The 15,607-nt window shown below is 55.7% G+C and overlaps 5 protein-coding genes across 5 annotated transcripts; 2 read left to right on the top strand and 3 right to left on the bottom strand.

Annotated features, from left to right (window-relative positions):
* Positions 1-19: 19 nt before the first annotated feature.
* On the bottom strand, positions 20-936 carry CAOG_01909 (hypothetical protein; the record flags this gene model as incomplete). The annotated part of the gene is made up of 3 exons (XM_004364720.1): positions 20-67; positions 163-521; positions 876-936. The coding sequence occupies 3 exons, from the start codon at positions 934-936 to the stop codon at positions 20-22; spliced, it is 468 nt and encodes a 155-aa protein (XP_004364777.1).
* Positions 937-1,621: 685 nt separating this feature from the next.
* On the top strand, positions 1,622-9,232 carry CAOG_01908 (hypothetical protein; the record flags this gene model as incomplete). The annotated part of the gene is made up of 7 exons (XM_004364719.1): positions 1,622-2,709; positions 2,905-4,057; positions 4,105-4,373; positions 4,453-4,880; positions 4,992-5,038; positions 5,135-5,297; positions 5,427-9,232. 7 exons carry the CDS (start codon positions 1,622-1,624, stop codon positions 9,230-9,232), a joined length of 6,954 nt encoding a protein of 2,317 aa, XP_004364776.1.
* A 307-nt stretch (positions 9,233-9,539) lies between these two features.
* On the top strand, positions 9,540-10,232 carry CAOG_01907 (hypothetical protein; the record flags this gene model as incomplete). The annotated part of the gene is made up of 1 exon (XM_004364718.1): positions 9,540-10,232. One exon carries the CDS (start codon positions 9,540-9,542, stop codon positions 10,230-10,232), a length of 693 nt encoding a protein of 230 aa, XP_004364775.1.
* A 23-nt stretch (positions 10,233-10,255) lies between these two features.
* On the bottom strand, positions 10,256-13,563 carry CAOG_01906 (hypothetical protein). The gene is made up of 12 exons (XM_004364717.2): positions 13,545-13,563; positions 12,772-12,825; positions 12,508-12,633; positions 12,297-12,418; positions 12,100-12,226; positions 11,947-12,007; positions 11,718-11,836; positions 11,468-11,633; positions 11,056-11,385; positions 10,855-10,979; positions 10,632-10,754; positions 10,256-10,526 (listed from the first exon to the last, which is right to left on the bottom strand). The coding sequence occupies exons 2-12, from the start codon at positions 12,802-12,804 to the stop codon at positions 10,464-10,466; spliced, it is 1,395 nt and encodes a 464-aa protein (XP_004364774.2). The 5' UTR covers positions 12,805-12,825; positions 13,545-13,563; the 3' UTR covers positions 10,256-10,463.
* Positions 13,564-13,866: 303 nt separating this feature from the next.
* On the bottom strand, positions 13,867-15,565 carry CAOG_01905 (hypothetical protein; the record flags this gene model as incomplete). The annotated part of the gene is made up of 4 exons (XM_004364716.1): positions 13,867-14,091; positions 14,211-14,528; positions 14,623-14,860; positions 14,913-15,565. 4 exons carry the CDS (start codon positions 15,563-15,565, stop codon positions 13,867-13,869), a joined length of 1,434 nt encoding a protein of 477 aa, XP_004364773.1.
* Positions 15,566-15,607: the final 42 nt, after the last annotated feature.

Below are 15,607 nucleotides of genomic sequence, written 5' to 3'. Positions count from 1 at the left end.
AGCCGACCCAGAAGGTCGCCTAGTGAATCCGCAAAAGACCACCCAGTAAAGGTGGGCAGGGGCAGCACTTGCGCGCCCATAAAAAGCCGTGCTTCCCACATTGGATGCATGGGATGTTATAGCCACGCCGAATGGACGTGAAGCGACGTTCTCGGACGCTACAGTGGCGAGCGATCGCAGGCACTCTCTGGCGTCCCAGTAGGGTCGAAACGCGACCAGTCCCTGTTGGCGTCCTGGGGCTCCGCTCAGCGACGGAGGTTGTGGTGGTGGTGGCGGTCTTGTGCCAGCCAGCTCCATGACTTCGGCTGGTACAGCGACCGGCAGCGCGCGAAAGTAGGACGGGGACGGATGGAGCTGCGCTTGGAGCGCGAACGAGTCCAGCGCCGGAGCAGCGGGCGCCGCTGCAATGAACGGCACGAGATTGGTCTGGAGCATGATTTTGATTGTCTCGAGCGGGAAGGCGGCGACGCGCGCTGCCGTCGTGGCGATCAGCATGGACGTCGCATGCGTTTGGAAGGAGTCTGCAAAGGCAATTCCAACAGTCAGCCAGCCAGTCAGTCAGTCAGTCGGTACACCCAAAAGGGAGGATGCAGAGCAATGCATCAAACAAGAGGGGAGGCGGTGTGGAGGGGGGGGGGATTTGATTCGGTCTTTGGGGTGGGCAGAGCGAGAGAGAGAAAAGCGCGGGAACATGTCTGAGCAGATTGGGATTTTGCTGAGACTTGCCAGATTCACGGGGAATGGCCACCATTGCGAGTGTTGAGCAACAACGACAACAACTAAATCAAAGACTGAACTCTCCCCTCCATTCACTAAAGTGCAGCATTCACGAAAGCCCTTCGCTTGTTTGGAGAGAATGTCCAATGCTGACATACGAGAGCCGGGAATATTCTTCACATGTTCGGATATAGCTTGTCCGTTGCACAGCGCCTCCATTCAGATAAGCCCCTTTTGTGCTCTCACGAGTCGGCAATTATTGCTGAAGACACTCAGACCGTGCTTTGCTTGACTGTTGAATGACACTCTTGGCAAGCATCCTCCGTTGTCGTTGTACTCCAAACAATAACAATCTTCAACGTCTGCGAGCTTTCCCCTTTATCGATGCCAATTCAAATTAATTGTTATTGTTTGGAGTAATCCGCTTGGATGTACTCCAAACAATAACAATCTTTAACGTCTGCGAGCTTTCCCCTTTGTCGATTTCATTTTGATGGTCCTCCGCTGTACTCCAAACAATAACAATCGTTCACGCTTCTTTTTTTCCTTCCTCCTGTTTCCCTTTCCCCCTTCCCCCCTTCCAACTTCCCCCCCCTCCCGCCTTGCCGCACCCAATCCACTTCTGACAGTCTGCGTGTAGCACTGGCTGTGCTGCGAGTGGAGCGTGTTGGCCGTCTCTCCTGTTGACTCTCGCGCGAGCGTGAGTCAGACGGAGTACTTTTTGGGCACTGTTTTTGTTTGTTTTTGTTTGTTTTTTTTTTTCCGTATTTTTCATTATCTTTTTTTTTTTATTTGTTTTGACCTCACTCCTTTCTTTTCTCCCCTTTCCCCTTCTCCTCCCCCTTCCCCTCCCTTTCCCCGGTGCTCCAACCAGAAGCCCAGACATCCAACAAACACTTCTTCAATGTCGTCTACCGGCGGTCGTGGACGCGGCTCGGGTGGCGCTCGAATCCCGAACGGCGCATCTTCTTCGTCATCTGAGCGCCCTCGCAGCGCCGGCGCGCATCGTCCAGGCGGCAGCGACCGTGGCCGTGGTGCAGCTGCTGCATCGCAAGCTGGACGTGGAGCTGGACACCATGGTGGCGCCAACAGCGGCGGCAGCCATCGTGGCCGCGGCGGCAGCCATCAAGACCCGTCGTTTCGTGGTCGTGGTGGCGGTCGTGGAGGCTTTGACCACGGCCATCATCGCGGCGGCGGTGCCGATCGTGGCAGCCGTAGTGGTGGTGGTGGTGGTGGTGGTCGTGGTGAGCATCATCACCATGGCCCCGCACCTCCGCTCTCGACCGAGCGCAAGCTGGCGTTTGGAGTTGCCATCAAGACCAATGACCTCAGCAGATTGCTTCAAAGTAACGTCTCCATGTCCATGTTCTCGTTGCGCGTCTTGGCGCTGTGGACTGTGCCCAGCAGCCAAGCGGAGCTGTGGCACAGTTTGACGTCCGCCGGCGAGAACTGCACGCCTGGTGTGGACGTTATGGTCAAAATTTTGAAGCACCCGAACGCGAGCATTGTCGTCCAGAACGCCTTTACACCGACAAGCGACCTGGACATGTACCTGCTGAATCAACCGTATCTCAGCCACAACTCCAAGACCATCTCCTTCCAATTGATCGTGCTGCCGCTCCTGAAAGTCCTCGGCTCCGAAGCGTTTACTTACGCCACCCAGCGCCACGAGTTGATTGACAAGCTGTACGACGGAGAGCTGAGAACTTTCTGGCTGGATCAGCTGCCGCGCCTCCTGGAGCGCCTGGCAAAGCTGGACCGTGCTACGCCTGGCCTGACCATCGTCGATCCTTCGGGCCCGCACTCTGCAACGGACGCTCGGTTGCCCGCACTGCGTAACGGCCAGCTGGTAGGCGGTCTTCGTCCAGAGACTGTCACAAACGAGGGCGACTCGCCGTTTGGCGTCCAGAACATTCCCGTGTTTGATCCGGAGAACAGTATTCTCGATGTCTATCTTCCAGTGCTCACGTTCCTGTACGAGGTCCTGGCCTAGTAAGTCGCGCCCATCGCGCAAAGTTTGCTGCTCAGCTTGCTTTAGTTTTTCCTGTTGGAGCGTTTGATTGTTTGTTTGGCTGTTTGTCTGGGCATTTCTTGTTGGTTGCCCTCGTTTTTGGTTGATGTCCCGTCGCTCACCACTGCTTTTATCGTTCGTCTCTGTGTTTACCATTTGTGCCATCGGTTTTACAGCAAGAAGAATGAGGTTGTCGACCGAGAAGATGCGATTGTATCCAGCATCCGGGCGGATTTGTGTGAGAATGCTCGGGCACTTGCGCTGGGCCAACTTGGCACTCTGTATCCCCAATCGGCCGACAAGGTCATTCAGGCTGTCGAGCAGCTACAGGACCTCATCGACGCTCAGCTGCAGCACAAGCTTCGCAGCCAATCTGGCCCGGAGCCCACTGCCGCGAAATCCGTCAATGCAAAGGAGCACTCGCGCGCTGCTGTGCAAGATGACCGCGCCGCGCAGGACTTCCCAGGCACCCTGTCCCGTTTTGGTCCGCGACATGGCAACGATCACGCAGACATCCAAGACATTTCTGTGGTGCCAACGCTGGATGAACTGCTTTGCCCACGCGCACCGTACCTCCCTCGCAACGCCGACAACGCGATGCACCACTTGCACGATGCAAACCCGGCCATCCGACACTTGGACACGCATTTCCGCCTCATGCGCGAAAACATGCTCTCCCCCGTCCGCGACGCTCTCATATCCTTCCTCACGTTCCTGACCGCCCAAGGGCAGGCAAACGCTGCTCTTGATGTTGCTGTCGCGCATCCAGCCGAGCTTTGGCGCCGTGCCGGTCTGGCTTTGCGCTCTCTCGCTCAAAGCAACAGAATGCGTTGGCGTTCCAACGACGCAATTCAACGTGCGAGCGATCAGGCCGTGAATTGGGTGCGCCAGCTGCTGACACAGGGCTTTTTCCAAGTTGGCGCGGAGATTGCTCTTGAAGCTCGTGCGCGACACGCGCCAGATCCCGACGATCGGCTCGACGGTTTGCTCGACGGTTTGCTGGCAGAAGAATTTCGGGGAATGGCTCTGAATCCTGCCGCTCAAGTCGCCGGTGGCCGAGCCAACGCTGATGGGAACGCACGACGCGCAGCGGCCGCCCCGGCGCCAGACGTCCCCAGAAACGGCGACGGCCCCACGCAAGTCGAACTAGACGAAGGCTCAGACTTGCTTGTCTATTACGATCCCGTTGCTATCGACCTTGACTACATCCCCAGGTCCGGCGTTGTCCTCGTGGTTGAAGTGACCATCCCGGGCCTCGTGAATTTGAACTCGTTCAAAGAACGCGATGCTTTCTGGGACCAAACCTCCAGTCTCAAAACGAACACATTGGTCAGTTTGATCTTGTCCACTAAGCCCATCTATCGCACCAATCAAAGCAACAACAACAACAACAACAACAACAACAACAACAACAACAACAACAACAACAACAACAACAACAACAACAACAACAACAACAACAACAACAACAACAACAACAACAACAACAACAACAACAACAACAACAACAACAACAACAACAACAACAACAACAACAACAACAACAACAACAACAACAACAACAACAACAACAACAACAACAACAACAACAATCCCCTGCACATCCAACGACCGGACGAGACGCAAATGCAACTCTTCTTTGGTCGTTTGGTCGACACTTACCCGAGAAAAGGCACGTCAAAAGACGCATCCACATGGAACCAAGCACAGCTGGAAGGCGGCAGATGGAGACTTGGCCTCAAGATCGAGCCAGCGGACGCGGCAGTTGAGCTTCTCGACAGGCTTCGCACGCCAGTGGCAAGCTCGGGCTTGTTTTCCGTGCTTGTGGAAGTGACTGGCGGCTACTTTGCTGCCTACGAGCCAACACTGAATGCGTTGAAGCAACACGACCCGCATCGTCTGCCGTTCAAGGAGGAGATTACCAAGGGCGACTCTGAGGCGTATCCGCCAGCGTACATTGACGCAACCACGACTTATGACTTGTCCCGGATCTTGACCAAGCCCGATCAGGCGCCAGGCGTGTTGTGTCGGGTCCCCATGGACTATCCTGACGCCTTTCCTGTTGCAGAGTTGGTGCGGAACTCTACCTTCGACGAGAATCAAGCCATGGCTCTCAAGACGGCACTCACTCGACGCCTTGCGATTATTGAGGGTACGATGCACATATTGTTTTTTGGCCTGCGTTTCACGCGTGGCACCGTCCGTATGTCAGTCGTGTTGAGGACGGCCCTGTGACTAATCCTTTTACATCATTCTTTTGTAGGCTCGCCGGGCTGCGGCAAGACTTGGGTTGGTGCGCGAATAGCTGAGGTTTGTTTCTATTGAGGGTGGTTAGCTGTTGAATTGTGCCTGGACAGTTTCAAATGACAACATCTTCCATCACCTTTGCCCATCATTCACATACAGGTGTTACTGGCAAACCGATCGGCATGGACAACCGAGCACGGCAACCGCCCGATTGTCGTCGTCTGCCAAACCAACCACGCCTTGGACAGCTTCCTGCTTGATTTGTATCACAAGGCCGGTATCACGTCGATTGAGCGGATTGGCTCTCGATCCGAGCACAAAGGTAATTGACCACTCGATGTTGTCCTGTCAGCTGCTACATCGGGCGGAGGTGGAGGGGGAAATAGCTGTCCTTGTTCTGCAGTGTTGTGTTTGGTTTCGGCACTCACCGTTCCTGCTGTGTCTCGCATAGAATTGTTTGACACGCTTCGGCCGCAAGCACGCAATGACGCACGACGACTTGGGAAAAATTTCGGAGACGCGCTGAGGGCAGGCGAGATCTGCTGGGAGAGCTTGAACCGCGTGCTTGATGCCTACCAGACTCCTCCGTCTTTGAATGGGCTGCTCGATACCCTCAAGACGATCAATCCGTTGGCGGCCGCCCGGATTCGTGGCATTGACTCTGACGGGTTTCAGAGAGCCACCAAAAACAAGTGGCTCAACGCTACCGGCATCCGACGAGGGTTTGACTCGAACGAGCCCGTCATGAGCCGGGAGGCGCTCCGTGATTTGCTTGCACGACAGCCAGATCCTTGGCGATGGCAGCACTATCAGCGAATCGCCTTGGTCGCCCTCATCGTCGCGGAATGGCGCAAAGACATGCGCGCAAAGCTTATTGCTAGAATGAGCGAGCTGGAAGAGTGCGCTGCGCGTTTTCGCGAAGCACAAAATTCACGCAACCTGTCGAGCATGGTCAAGGCGGATGTGATTGGCGCGACCACCACTGGTCTGGCAGCGCGACTGGACTTGTTTGCAAAGCTCGCCTCTCCGATTTTGATCATCGAGGAATCGTCCGAAATCGTCGAGTCGCATGTGCTTGGTGTGCTGTCCCGGAGTGTTCAGCACCTCATCATGATTGGCGACCACAAGCAGCTCCGGCCACACGTCGAAACGTACCGCTTGTCGATTGAAAATCATCGCCATGCCCTCGACCTTGACGTTTCGCTGCCCGAGCGCCTCATCAAGACCGGCTTGCCTTACTGGACCCTCTCGACGCAACGCCGGATGAGGCCGGCCTTTGCTGACATTTTGCGACTCATCAATCGTTACCCAACGCTGAAAGACCATCCCACGACGCATGCGTACCCTGCGCTGCGCGGCACCTCGGATTGCAACCGATTCATTTCGCACAACTTCCCCGAAGGCGAGCAAGCCCAGATGACCTCGCGATCGCACTTCAACGAGCAAGAGGCCGCCATGGTTGTCGACTTGGTACGCTACTTTGCGCAGCAGGGCTATGGCGATCGCGCTGACGGCACTGGAATTGCCGTGGTCACTCTCTACACGGGTCAGCTGAAGCGCATCCGAGAGAAGCTGCAAGCGGCCAAGCTCGTTCGTTTGAAGGTCGACGAACGCGACGAGGAGCTGCTTGCCAAGGAAGCCGACGAAGCAAATCCCAACCTCGATTCGCCTCAAGTCACCGCCCGGGTCGAGTCGCTTCGGTCGTTCGCACGCATTGCCACCATTGACAACTTCCAAGGCGAAGAAGCGGACATTGTCATCATCAGCACAGTCCGCAACGCGCAGGCAAGAGGCAAGCAGAAGATTGGCTTTTTGAAGTCTGAAAACCGCACAACGGTGCTGCTGTCTCGCGCGCGGCAGGGCCAGTTCATTCTCGGCAACGCAATGCTCCTTGCTAGCAATTCGTCCATGTGGCGAAATGCGCTCGACGTTATGTTTCAACGTGAGCAGATCGGCGACTCGTTCCGCGTCAAATGCGACGTCCACGGCGAGATTGGTATCGCAGCCAAGCCCGGGGATCTGCCGGCACTTGCACCTGATGGAGGCTGCAACCGGCCTTGCGCGATTCGCCTGCCATGTGGACATCCTTGCGAGCTCAAGTGCCACCCAAACACGCCTGGTCGCCACGAAACTGACCGCTGCATGCGTCCGTGCCAACGAACCGCCCCTTGCGGCCATCCATGTGGCGGCAAGTGCCACGAGTCATGCGAAAAGCTTGCGTGCGCAATCCCGCTGGGCCTGCCGATGCGCCTTGCCTGCGGCCATGTTGTCGCGACCAAGGAGGTCATTGCCGCGCTGCGCCAAAATGAAGCAACGCACACCCCAGCAGGATACGTTCGTGTCCGTTCGGCGGAAGATGTGCGAGTACCTAACCCCGTCCCTCTGGGCGAATTGAATTGCGTTAATCGCTTGAGCTGCAAAGATGTCCGCACCACATCCGAACTATGCCCCGTGAGCATGGAATGGCGCGGCAAGTGCAGCCACGCACCGAAAATGGTACTCTGCAAGGACTTTGCAACCGCAGAATGCACCGAGATTTGCGGGCAGCAGCTGCAGGGTTGCTTGCACCCTTGCGAGTCAAACTGCTGTGGGACGCGCCCTCATCCTCCGTGCTCCTTCCGATGCAAGCGGACCCAGCCATGCGGGCACGAATGCGGCGGCACCTGCCATCCTGCAAGCAATTGCCCGGCATGTACCAAGCCCTGCGAGCGGCATTGTGAACACTCTTGCTGCAGCAAGGACTGCGGCGATGCTTGCTCTCTTTGCGTGGAGCGGTGCACTTGGTCTTGTCCGCACGGCGACCCATGTATTATGCCATGCGACGCACCTTGCAGCAAACTTCCATGCGACAAGCGCTGCGAGCGTCAACTCGATTGTGGCCACCAGTGTCCCGGCGTTTGTGGCGAGAGCTGTCCAGAGCCCGAGGAATGGTGTCTCGAGTGCTTGAAGCAGGCAACACAGCTCCGGCCGCACAGCGGCCTGCGTCGCCCGAATGCCCAGCAACCAGACGCTGCCTCAGAGTCAGTGTTGAAGACATGGAACTTGGATGCTGTCGTTGACCTTTCCGAGATGAAAAAGGCTTGCGAGATCGACCCGACGGAGGATCCGCTGATTTTCCTGGGTTGCGGCCATGCGTTTGCCATGTCGACGATGGATGGTATTACCAGCTTGCGCGAATTCTACAAGCACAATGGGCAGCAATGGCACGATGTTCGGGTGCTCCCAAGTCGCTCTGAACGCACGATGCCAAAATGCCCCACCTGTCGCAGTCTCATCACCAAGGACAAGCGCATCTACCGCTACGGGCGTGTGACTGGTGCGCTCCGTCTGGACTCCACAGAGCTGCTGCATCTCCAGCAGTCCCGGCGACTCAGTGCTGCACTTGCCTCGGTGGTGCAGGCATCGCCGGTGGAGCGTATCAAGCTTCAGCAGGACATCAGCTCGGCTTTCGACCAGCTGCCTGGATGGCGAGCTGCGAGCCAGCACGAGCTGCTGTTTGCGCGCTTCTGGTGCATCCATCGGGCGTACTTTTTGGCAACCTACGATCCTCTGTCCAGGATTAGTCAAGCCATCGCTTCGGCAATCTCGCGCGCGGGATCTGCCAATCCCGCAATCATGCCCACCATGCGTGCCGAGCAGGCGCATCAAAATGAGCTCGCCCGTCGTCCAACTGCCGACGTGTCGTCGCGGGTGCGTGCCTGCGCTCTCCTGTGCGACCTATCGCGATACTTCACCGCCGAGACGGTCTATTCAAGCTCAGTTTGGCAGGTCATTGACGACACTGTTCGCCGCGGCTTAAAGCTTGCTCAGGATGGTCAACTGTGGCCGCTCCTGCTCAGTCTGCAGACGGCCTACTTGAATCTGCTGTTGAGTCGAACACGAGGGCCTGACCAAGTCGAGGGGCTGTTTCAAACGCAAGTTCCAGATCTTCAGCGTCTGCTGGCGTCGCACCAGTTCCAGCCGGGCGAAGTACAGGATGCCAAAGCTCTGATCGAGAAGGTCAACCTGTTGCGCGACCCGACTACTGCTTTGCTGCACAAGAACAACCTGACTTTGAAGGAATTCAAGGAAATTGCTGCAGCAACAAATCTTTCGACCAACGGTCACTGGTATACATGCCCGAACGGCCACCCGTACGTTGTTGGAGAGTGTGGAGGACCTATGGCCATGGCCGTTTGTCCAGAGTGTCAAGCGCCGATCGGTGGCAGTAATCACATCAGTGCTGCGGGCAACCATGGTCTCCATCTAAACCTTTAACGAGGCTATCTTTTCGTTTTGCTGTGTTGTGTTTGTGAATGGTGTTTATTCTTGTGAATGGTGTTTGTTTTTGTGTTTGGGGCGGTTGTTGTTCCTGTTCGTGGACTGCTCTGTATGTCTGATTTGTATGTTTTGTTTGATTTGTCTGATTCGTGTGTCTGATCTGTATGTTTTGTTTGTGCGAGCTGCAACTGTAGTTCTGTCTACTGTACACGCAATATCTCCTTCTTTAACAGTTACAAGCACACCCAGCACCAGTCGTTTCCTGTGTGGCTTGGAACGCTCAGACTGATCAAACACTGAGCCAATGGTCACCCCGAGATCATCATCATCATCGTCCGCCACCCGCTCGCAGCCTTCACTGCCACCCCCACCCCCACCACCGCCGCCAAGACAAAGCCGGCACCGCGGCGATCGACACAGCGGGAGACACGGGACGAGTCGGCAGAGCAGCAGCAGCCACAGCGGCAGTTCGAGTCGAGCGCACTCGCGCGCGCTGAGCGTCTTGGAGCCGTCCTTCACCGAGCTGCCCTTCCAGTTGGCGTCGCGATGGGCATTCTCGTGCGTCGTCATTGCCGTCGCCGCGTTCGTCTTCACTCTCCTCGTCGCGCTGAAGCTGGACGAGCTTGATGATGACGCTCGCCTTTCTCACGCATCGCTCAACCTGACCAACGCGAGCCAGGCTGCAGTCCAAGGAACACTCGCAGCTGCATCGTGGAGACAAGTATTCGCACCCGTCTGGATTGGCCTCGGTCTGGTCCTGTACATCTCGCTGACCGTTGCCATCCGTGCCAGCCTGACTTCGAGTGACTCGCCCAAAGCGCTCTTCATCTCGTTCGTACTCGCGCTGCCGCTGATTGCCTTCTCCATCGTGCTGGCAGCACTCTTGGACGGCGATCTTGATGTTTCTGCTCGCGAGGCGTTCATTCCGCTATTTCTGTTTGCCGTTTTCAGCATTGTTGTCATGTTCAACCAGCAGTCCTCACACAGTCCGCGTTGAATCGCGTCAAAGCGTCCTCAAGCAAGCAAGAAAAGCAAGGTTTTTTTTATACAAGGCAACATTCTCACAACGCAAGCACGCCCAATTAACCAAAAAACATCAGGAAACAACAAACAAACGGCGACCCCTCCGGCCATCGAGGCCTGAACGATGGTTGACAACATTCCGACAGCCACTGCGATGCCCGACCATGCGCAACGCTTGCAAACGAAGTGCACATCGTGTCGTGCTTCAACACGTTGCTACAGCAGGACGGAATACTGTCACCGATGCAATGTGGTTGTTGTTCATGATCTGTAGCAAAACAACACAAAGCAATGAGCAAAACACAATTTCAATTGCACAGATGCGAGCGAAAGAAGCTCGTGATACAAAGCAAACTCGTCTCATTCCACAGACCTCAAAGATGGCGCCGTTGAAACCGTGGAATTGAACAGTTCCGAAAGGATTCAACGTAACCTCCTTGTTGTAGACAGCAGGCTTGCCACGGGGGCGACCGATAAGATGCTGCACAGCATCCCACTGTGAAGAAGGAGGAGGCATGGTGAGATGTGATTGTGAGATGACGGGGAAATGCAGCTGAAAACAAATAACACACACTGAGACCCAACAAGCAGCGTACAGTCATGTTTGGATGGATGACCCGGCACTCTTGGGCCTTGACAGTTTCATACGGATCGTTCTCTGACGGGTCGTCTGCAAGCACCGAGGCCAAATCTACATTGAAGGGATTCTCATGCACGCCGGCTAAGCGATGACAATGAGTAAACGTGGCACAACGTTGAATTCGCCAGGAACTGTGCTACAGAGAGCACTGACGTACCTTCAGCACTACCTCGGGATGAGTCTGCGTCGCGATTTCGCTTGGAGGACGTCGACACTGGACCGGAAACGTCGACAAGCACTTCTGTTGGCGGCTCGCCGTCAAGTTCTCCGAAAGAAGCAGGTTGTTTGCTGGCGGGGCCGACAGCGGACCGACTGTGTCGCGCAACCAGTGAACTGCCCAACAGCCGGAAGTTGCACTTGCTGTACCGATTAAAGTCGAAATGGCCTGGGAAGTTGCAGTGCAAGATAAACTTTTTCACCGAGTGCGTTTGCGCGTCAAACAGCACGTCCAACCCGCGGTCAAAGTAGTTGTAAAAGTAGTCCGAGTCTAATGCAACAGATCACCATGACAAAAGTGAGCAATCGACTCACGGCTCAATCAAATGCTCGCACGAAAGCTGGCTCCTTACCAGAACCCTGGCGCGAGTTGGTTGCCACGATTGCCCGCACATCGGCCTTGTGGAAGACGTGGTTTGGGGCACCGAGCTCTGAGAAGACGTCTTGGCAGGTGTCGCCAAACCGCACGACAGTGCGCTCCAAGGGGAAGTGCAAACCGTGACGAACATCCACCACAACCTTGGGAGTTGGTTTGTGTTGGTCGAATGAGCACAAAGCTGGAAAGCGCGGCATAATTGCAAACATTGGGAGAGTACCACCAACCTTCTGCATGTAAAGCGAGCCCAGTGGAAGTGGCGGAAGAGTGGGCCGGTCCCACTTTCCGTGATAGAGGCAGATTTTTGCTGCGACTGGAGTTGTACCATCTGGGAACATGCCAAAAGCTACAGCGGCAGCCAGAAGTCACAGACAACAGGTGGAAGAGAGCATCGAGCAGGTCGGTGAGTTCATGTTCACAGCACAAACACACGCCGGTTCAAGGTCGGGTCCATACTCGCAGAGTTTTTGACGAACGCTTGATGCTTGCTGGGGATGGCGAAATACAAAGCAAACCCCTACATCCAAAGAACGTAACACAGAGTATCAGCGTGCGGTTGAATCAACAGAAAACAAAAGCGGAGAAGCGAAAAATCAAATCCCCGCTTACACTGTAGGCATGAATGTACTGCTGTCGTGCATCGTCGTAACGGCCGGGCGACGTTGGGCCAAAGTGCTTTTGAACGTTGACAAACGTCAAGGGAGTTCGTGGCCCAGAAATGATCTTCCCCGCGAATCTAGCGACGGAAGAGAGGGGAAGATGAGCATTCCGGCAAATAGTGATGGACGATCGAACTGAACACCTACCGCAGAGTCAGTGCAAACATGTCCAGCACTTCAATGACAACCAGGCGCTGAGAGACAGCATCAATGCGAAGTCGCAAGCCAGTTGCGGGCAGGTTGATGGAAATGTGCAAAGCCAGCGGGTTCTGACCAAATCGTTCTCGTGCACGATCAGATATCGGAGCCACAAAAGGCCAACAGCGGCCGGAGGACATAGCAAGCCACAAATCCTTACAGACGCCGAATAGATGAGCTCGCACTGAGGTATCTCGTCCCGGAGCTTGGTGTTGAGGTAGCCGATGACGGACGAGATTGGCATTCCAATTGTAAACCCTCCCAAGCTGCCCTCGGTTGGATCGAGCTGAGCAAGGATGCACCAACGCATGAGCAATGGAAGATGAGAAGGTTAGGGGAAGCGACAGTACCATTGGTAAGGATATGAGCAAAGTTTCCGTCCCAGTCTCGGCAATTCTCAGCAGAAGACGTGAATGACTGGTACCTCAAACTGGACGAGCCTGCGATCTGGTTTCATTGTTCACTAAACCACTGCCGTCTATGAAGCAAACACCCAACAAGTGCACCAAGGCCAGACCAGACAGAGTAGGGATGAGTGATGAGGGATGACACGGTCAGCGCGGTCAGCACGGTCAGCACGGTCAGCATGGTCAGCGGGCGGGGAAGGGGGGGGGGGAAGGGGGGTTCCTTGGCTCTGTTTGCTGTGGCTCAAGCTCCATGGCTGTGAAGGGTGAGATGGCCGGCTGGTCTTGGCCGGAGCAGAGCCAAGGTAGCAAAGTGGCTGGCTAGCAAGGCAGAATGATGACGGGTTTTGCTTTTTTTTTTTTCGAAGGTTGTCGGCGTTTGTTCTTCGTTGACCTGCCGCTGCCCAGACTGCCACGGCGACGCCTCTCAGCACTCACTGGCACACTTCTCCATGGCGCTCGCACTGAATCCAACCGGGTGATTCAACACAGAGCGCAACAGCAACGACAAACAGTCTGCGGCATTGTGGGTGTTTCAACAATAGTGGCTTTTTTTTTTTTTTTTTTTTTTTTTTGCGTTCTTCCACTTCAGCTTGCGACGTTCATGATTCACATCGTCCGCTGGTCGGAACAAGACCAGCAGCACGTAGGGAGCTCCGTCAGAAGCAGCATAGAGGTGCAGCGGTGGGGCTGGCGGTTCTCGTCGTCCGTGCAGACCGACACTCGTGGGCTTGAAGCGAAAAGTCGAAAAAACAAAAAAACGGAAAAAAAAGCGACTTTCAGTTCTGCTTACCGTTGAAGGGGAAAAAGAGAGTGGTCGCCAGAATGCCTCAAAGTCGGACACCGCTCCCCTCCTCCGAATTGGCAAACTGAAGCGACTTCGACATCATCGGCGGACGATAGGTTGGAAACGAAAAAAAAGCTCAAGCTCAGCGGATTGGAGCGACAATCTGCAAAGCCACGTTCCAGTCACACATTACACTTGCAGACAAGATGAAATGAAAGAAAGGGCTCATTATTAAGACAACCAGGAACAAAACAAACGACAACAACAACAAAAAAACAACAAGGCACAGGGATACCCAAAAGCAGCATCCCAGCATCCGCGGGATCTTTTACTGGCTGGCCTTTTCGCGGGCGGCAGCAATTCGTCGCAACGTGTGGTTGCCAGAAGCAGCAGCCACAATGCCAACAAGCGCAAGGTACTTGAGGGTGGTGAAGAAGCTCAGGTGGAGCCAGAACAAGACCAAAATAAGCAGAATACCAGCAATGCTTGCATGGAAGACGTGGGCAATCGGGTGGAATGACATGTTCTTGACATTGGCGCCGATCAGACCCCACTGCAGGGATCGACAAAAGTAATCAAAATAGAGAGCAGAGAAAAGTGAGCGCCTGCGACAAAACCAATTTCCACCACTTTCTTCCAAAGTCCCCCAAAAACAATCGCCCGCCAGCTTACAGCGACAAGGAGGAAGGCAGCGGGGGCAAGGACCAGGCCAATGAAGACGGTCGAAACAATGATCGGGGGTCGCTTTTCGGGGACGCGGAAGATGTGGTGAATCTCCTTCTTGGTGGCAAAGTCGGCACGCGAGCCACCAACGGTCGAGACGGGCTTGCGGGCGGCAAGGAGAGTGGCCTTGAAGCTATCGGGGAAGGAGATGGCAAAGGTGCCAATCTTCCAGTTGATTGCGCTGGCCAAGCCAGCATCACCCACAATGATCGAAATCTCATAATCGTCGCTGGCGGCGTCGAGTGCCTCAGCAATCGCAGAAATGTCCTGCGAGACCAAAACGACGACGAAGCAAAAATGGTCAGCGATGCAATCCTCCCACTTTGCCAACTACATACACCCCGGAAACACCTCGCCTTACAAGGACAATCTGGTACTGGTTGGTCTGCGCATTGTGCTCGCCAATGACAAAGTGCTCAACGTCGTTGCGGGCGTTGCTGACGCGCGCAAAGACTTGGTGTGCGATGAACGGCTGGTCCTTGGCGTCGGTGAGGCTGAAGCGAACGATAATCTTCTGGAGGAAGTCCACCGAGAACTTGGAAGAAGCAGCGGCGGGGAACTTGAGATCGACAGCCTTGGAGGATGCAGCGGGAAACGGACTCAACCACGGCAACGGTGGGCCTTTGGAGATGGTGGCAGCAACCCACATACGAGACCGAGAACTTTGGCCGTGCCTGGCAAAGAACGCTCTGCTTGCCAGTGCCGGCGGGGGAGGCCGAGATCTCAAGCGCGTAGACGCCAGAGCCGGAGGCAGAGACGAGCTCGACGAGATCGAACGAGTACAAGGAGGCGTCGGAGGCGTCGGCGGTCAGGGCCACATTGACTGGCTTCGAGGCCGAGCGAACAAGCTTGACGGTCAGCGGGACACCAGCGGCATCGCCGTTGGCCTTGGTCACGCGGACGGAGACGCGGGGAGATTGCTGGGATGCGCGGATTGCGACCGGGGTGATGGCGAGGGGCACAAAGAAGGCGTTGTTCGAGAGGGTGCTGAGTGCGGTCAGGGTGGCGTGGACATCCTCAATGTGCGAGGCGTGGACGTTGTTCTCAAAGTAGCGCGCGAGCTTGGTGATCTGGGCAGGCTTGGCCGGGGGTGCCTTGTTGAGGGCGGCAGCGAGGTCGAAGGCGCTGCGGATGACGAACGATGTCGAGGAGAGGCCGGTGGACAGGAAGAGCAGGCGCTCAGTCTCCTCGGCCTGGGCAAGAATGTCCTCGACGGACTCGAAAGTCCTGGCGAGCACGGCATCCTTGGCGCCAGCAGCGACGAGCGGGGCGAACGCGGCAAAGGCGTGGCCGTACGAGTCCATGTCGTTTTCAACGATGGCGGCGGCGATCTTGGCGACCAGCTC

The sequence above is a fragment of the Capsaspora owczarzaki genome (assembly GCF_000151315.2).
Source record: "Capsaspora owczarzaki ATCC 30864 unplaced genomic scaffold supercont2.2, whole genome shotgun sequence".
Lineage (NCBI taxonomy): Eukaryota > Filasterea > Ministeriida > Capsasporidae > Capsaspora > Capsaspora owczarzaki.
The sequence above is the reverse complement of the archived record's forward strand: the minus strand, read 5'-3'. Positions and strand labels throughout refer to the sequence as shown.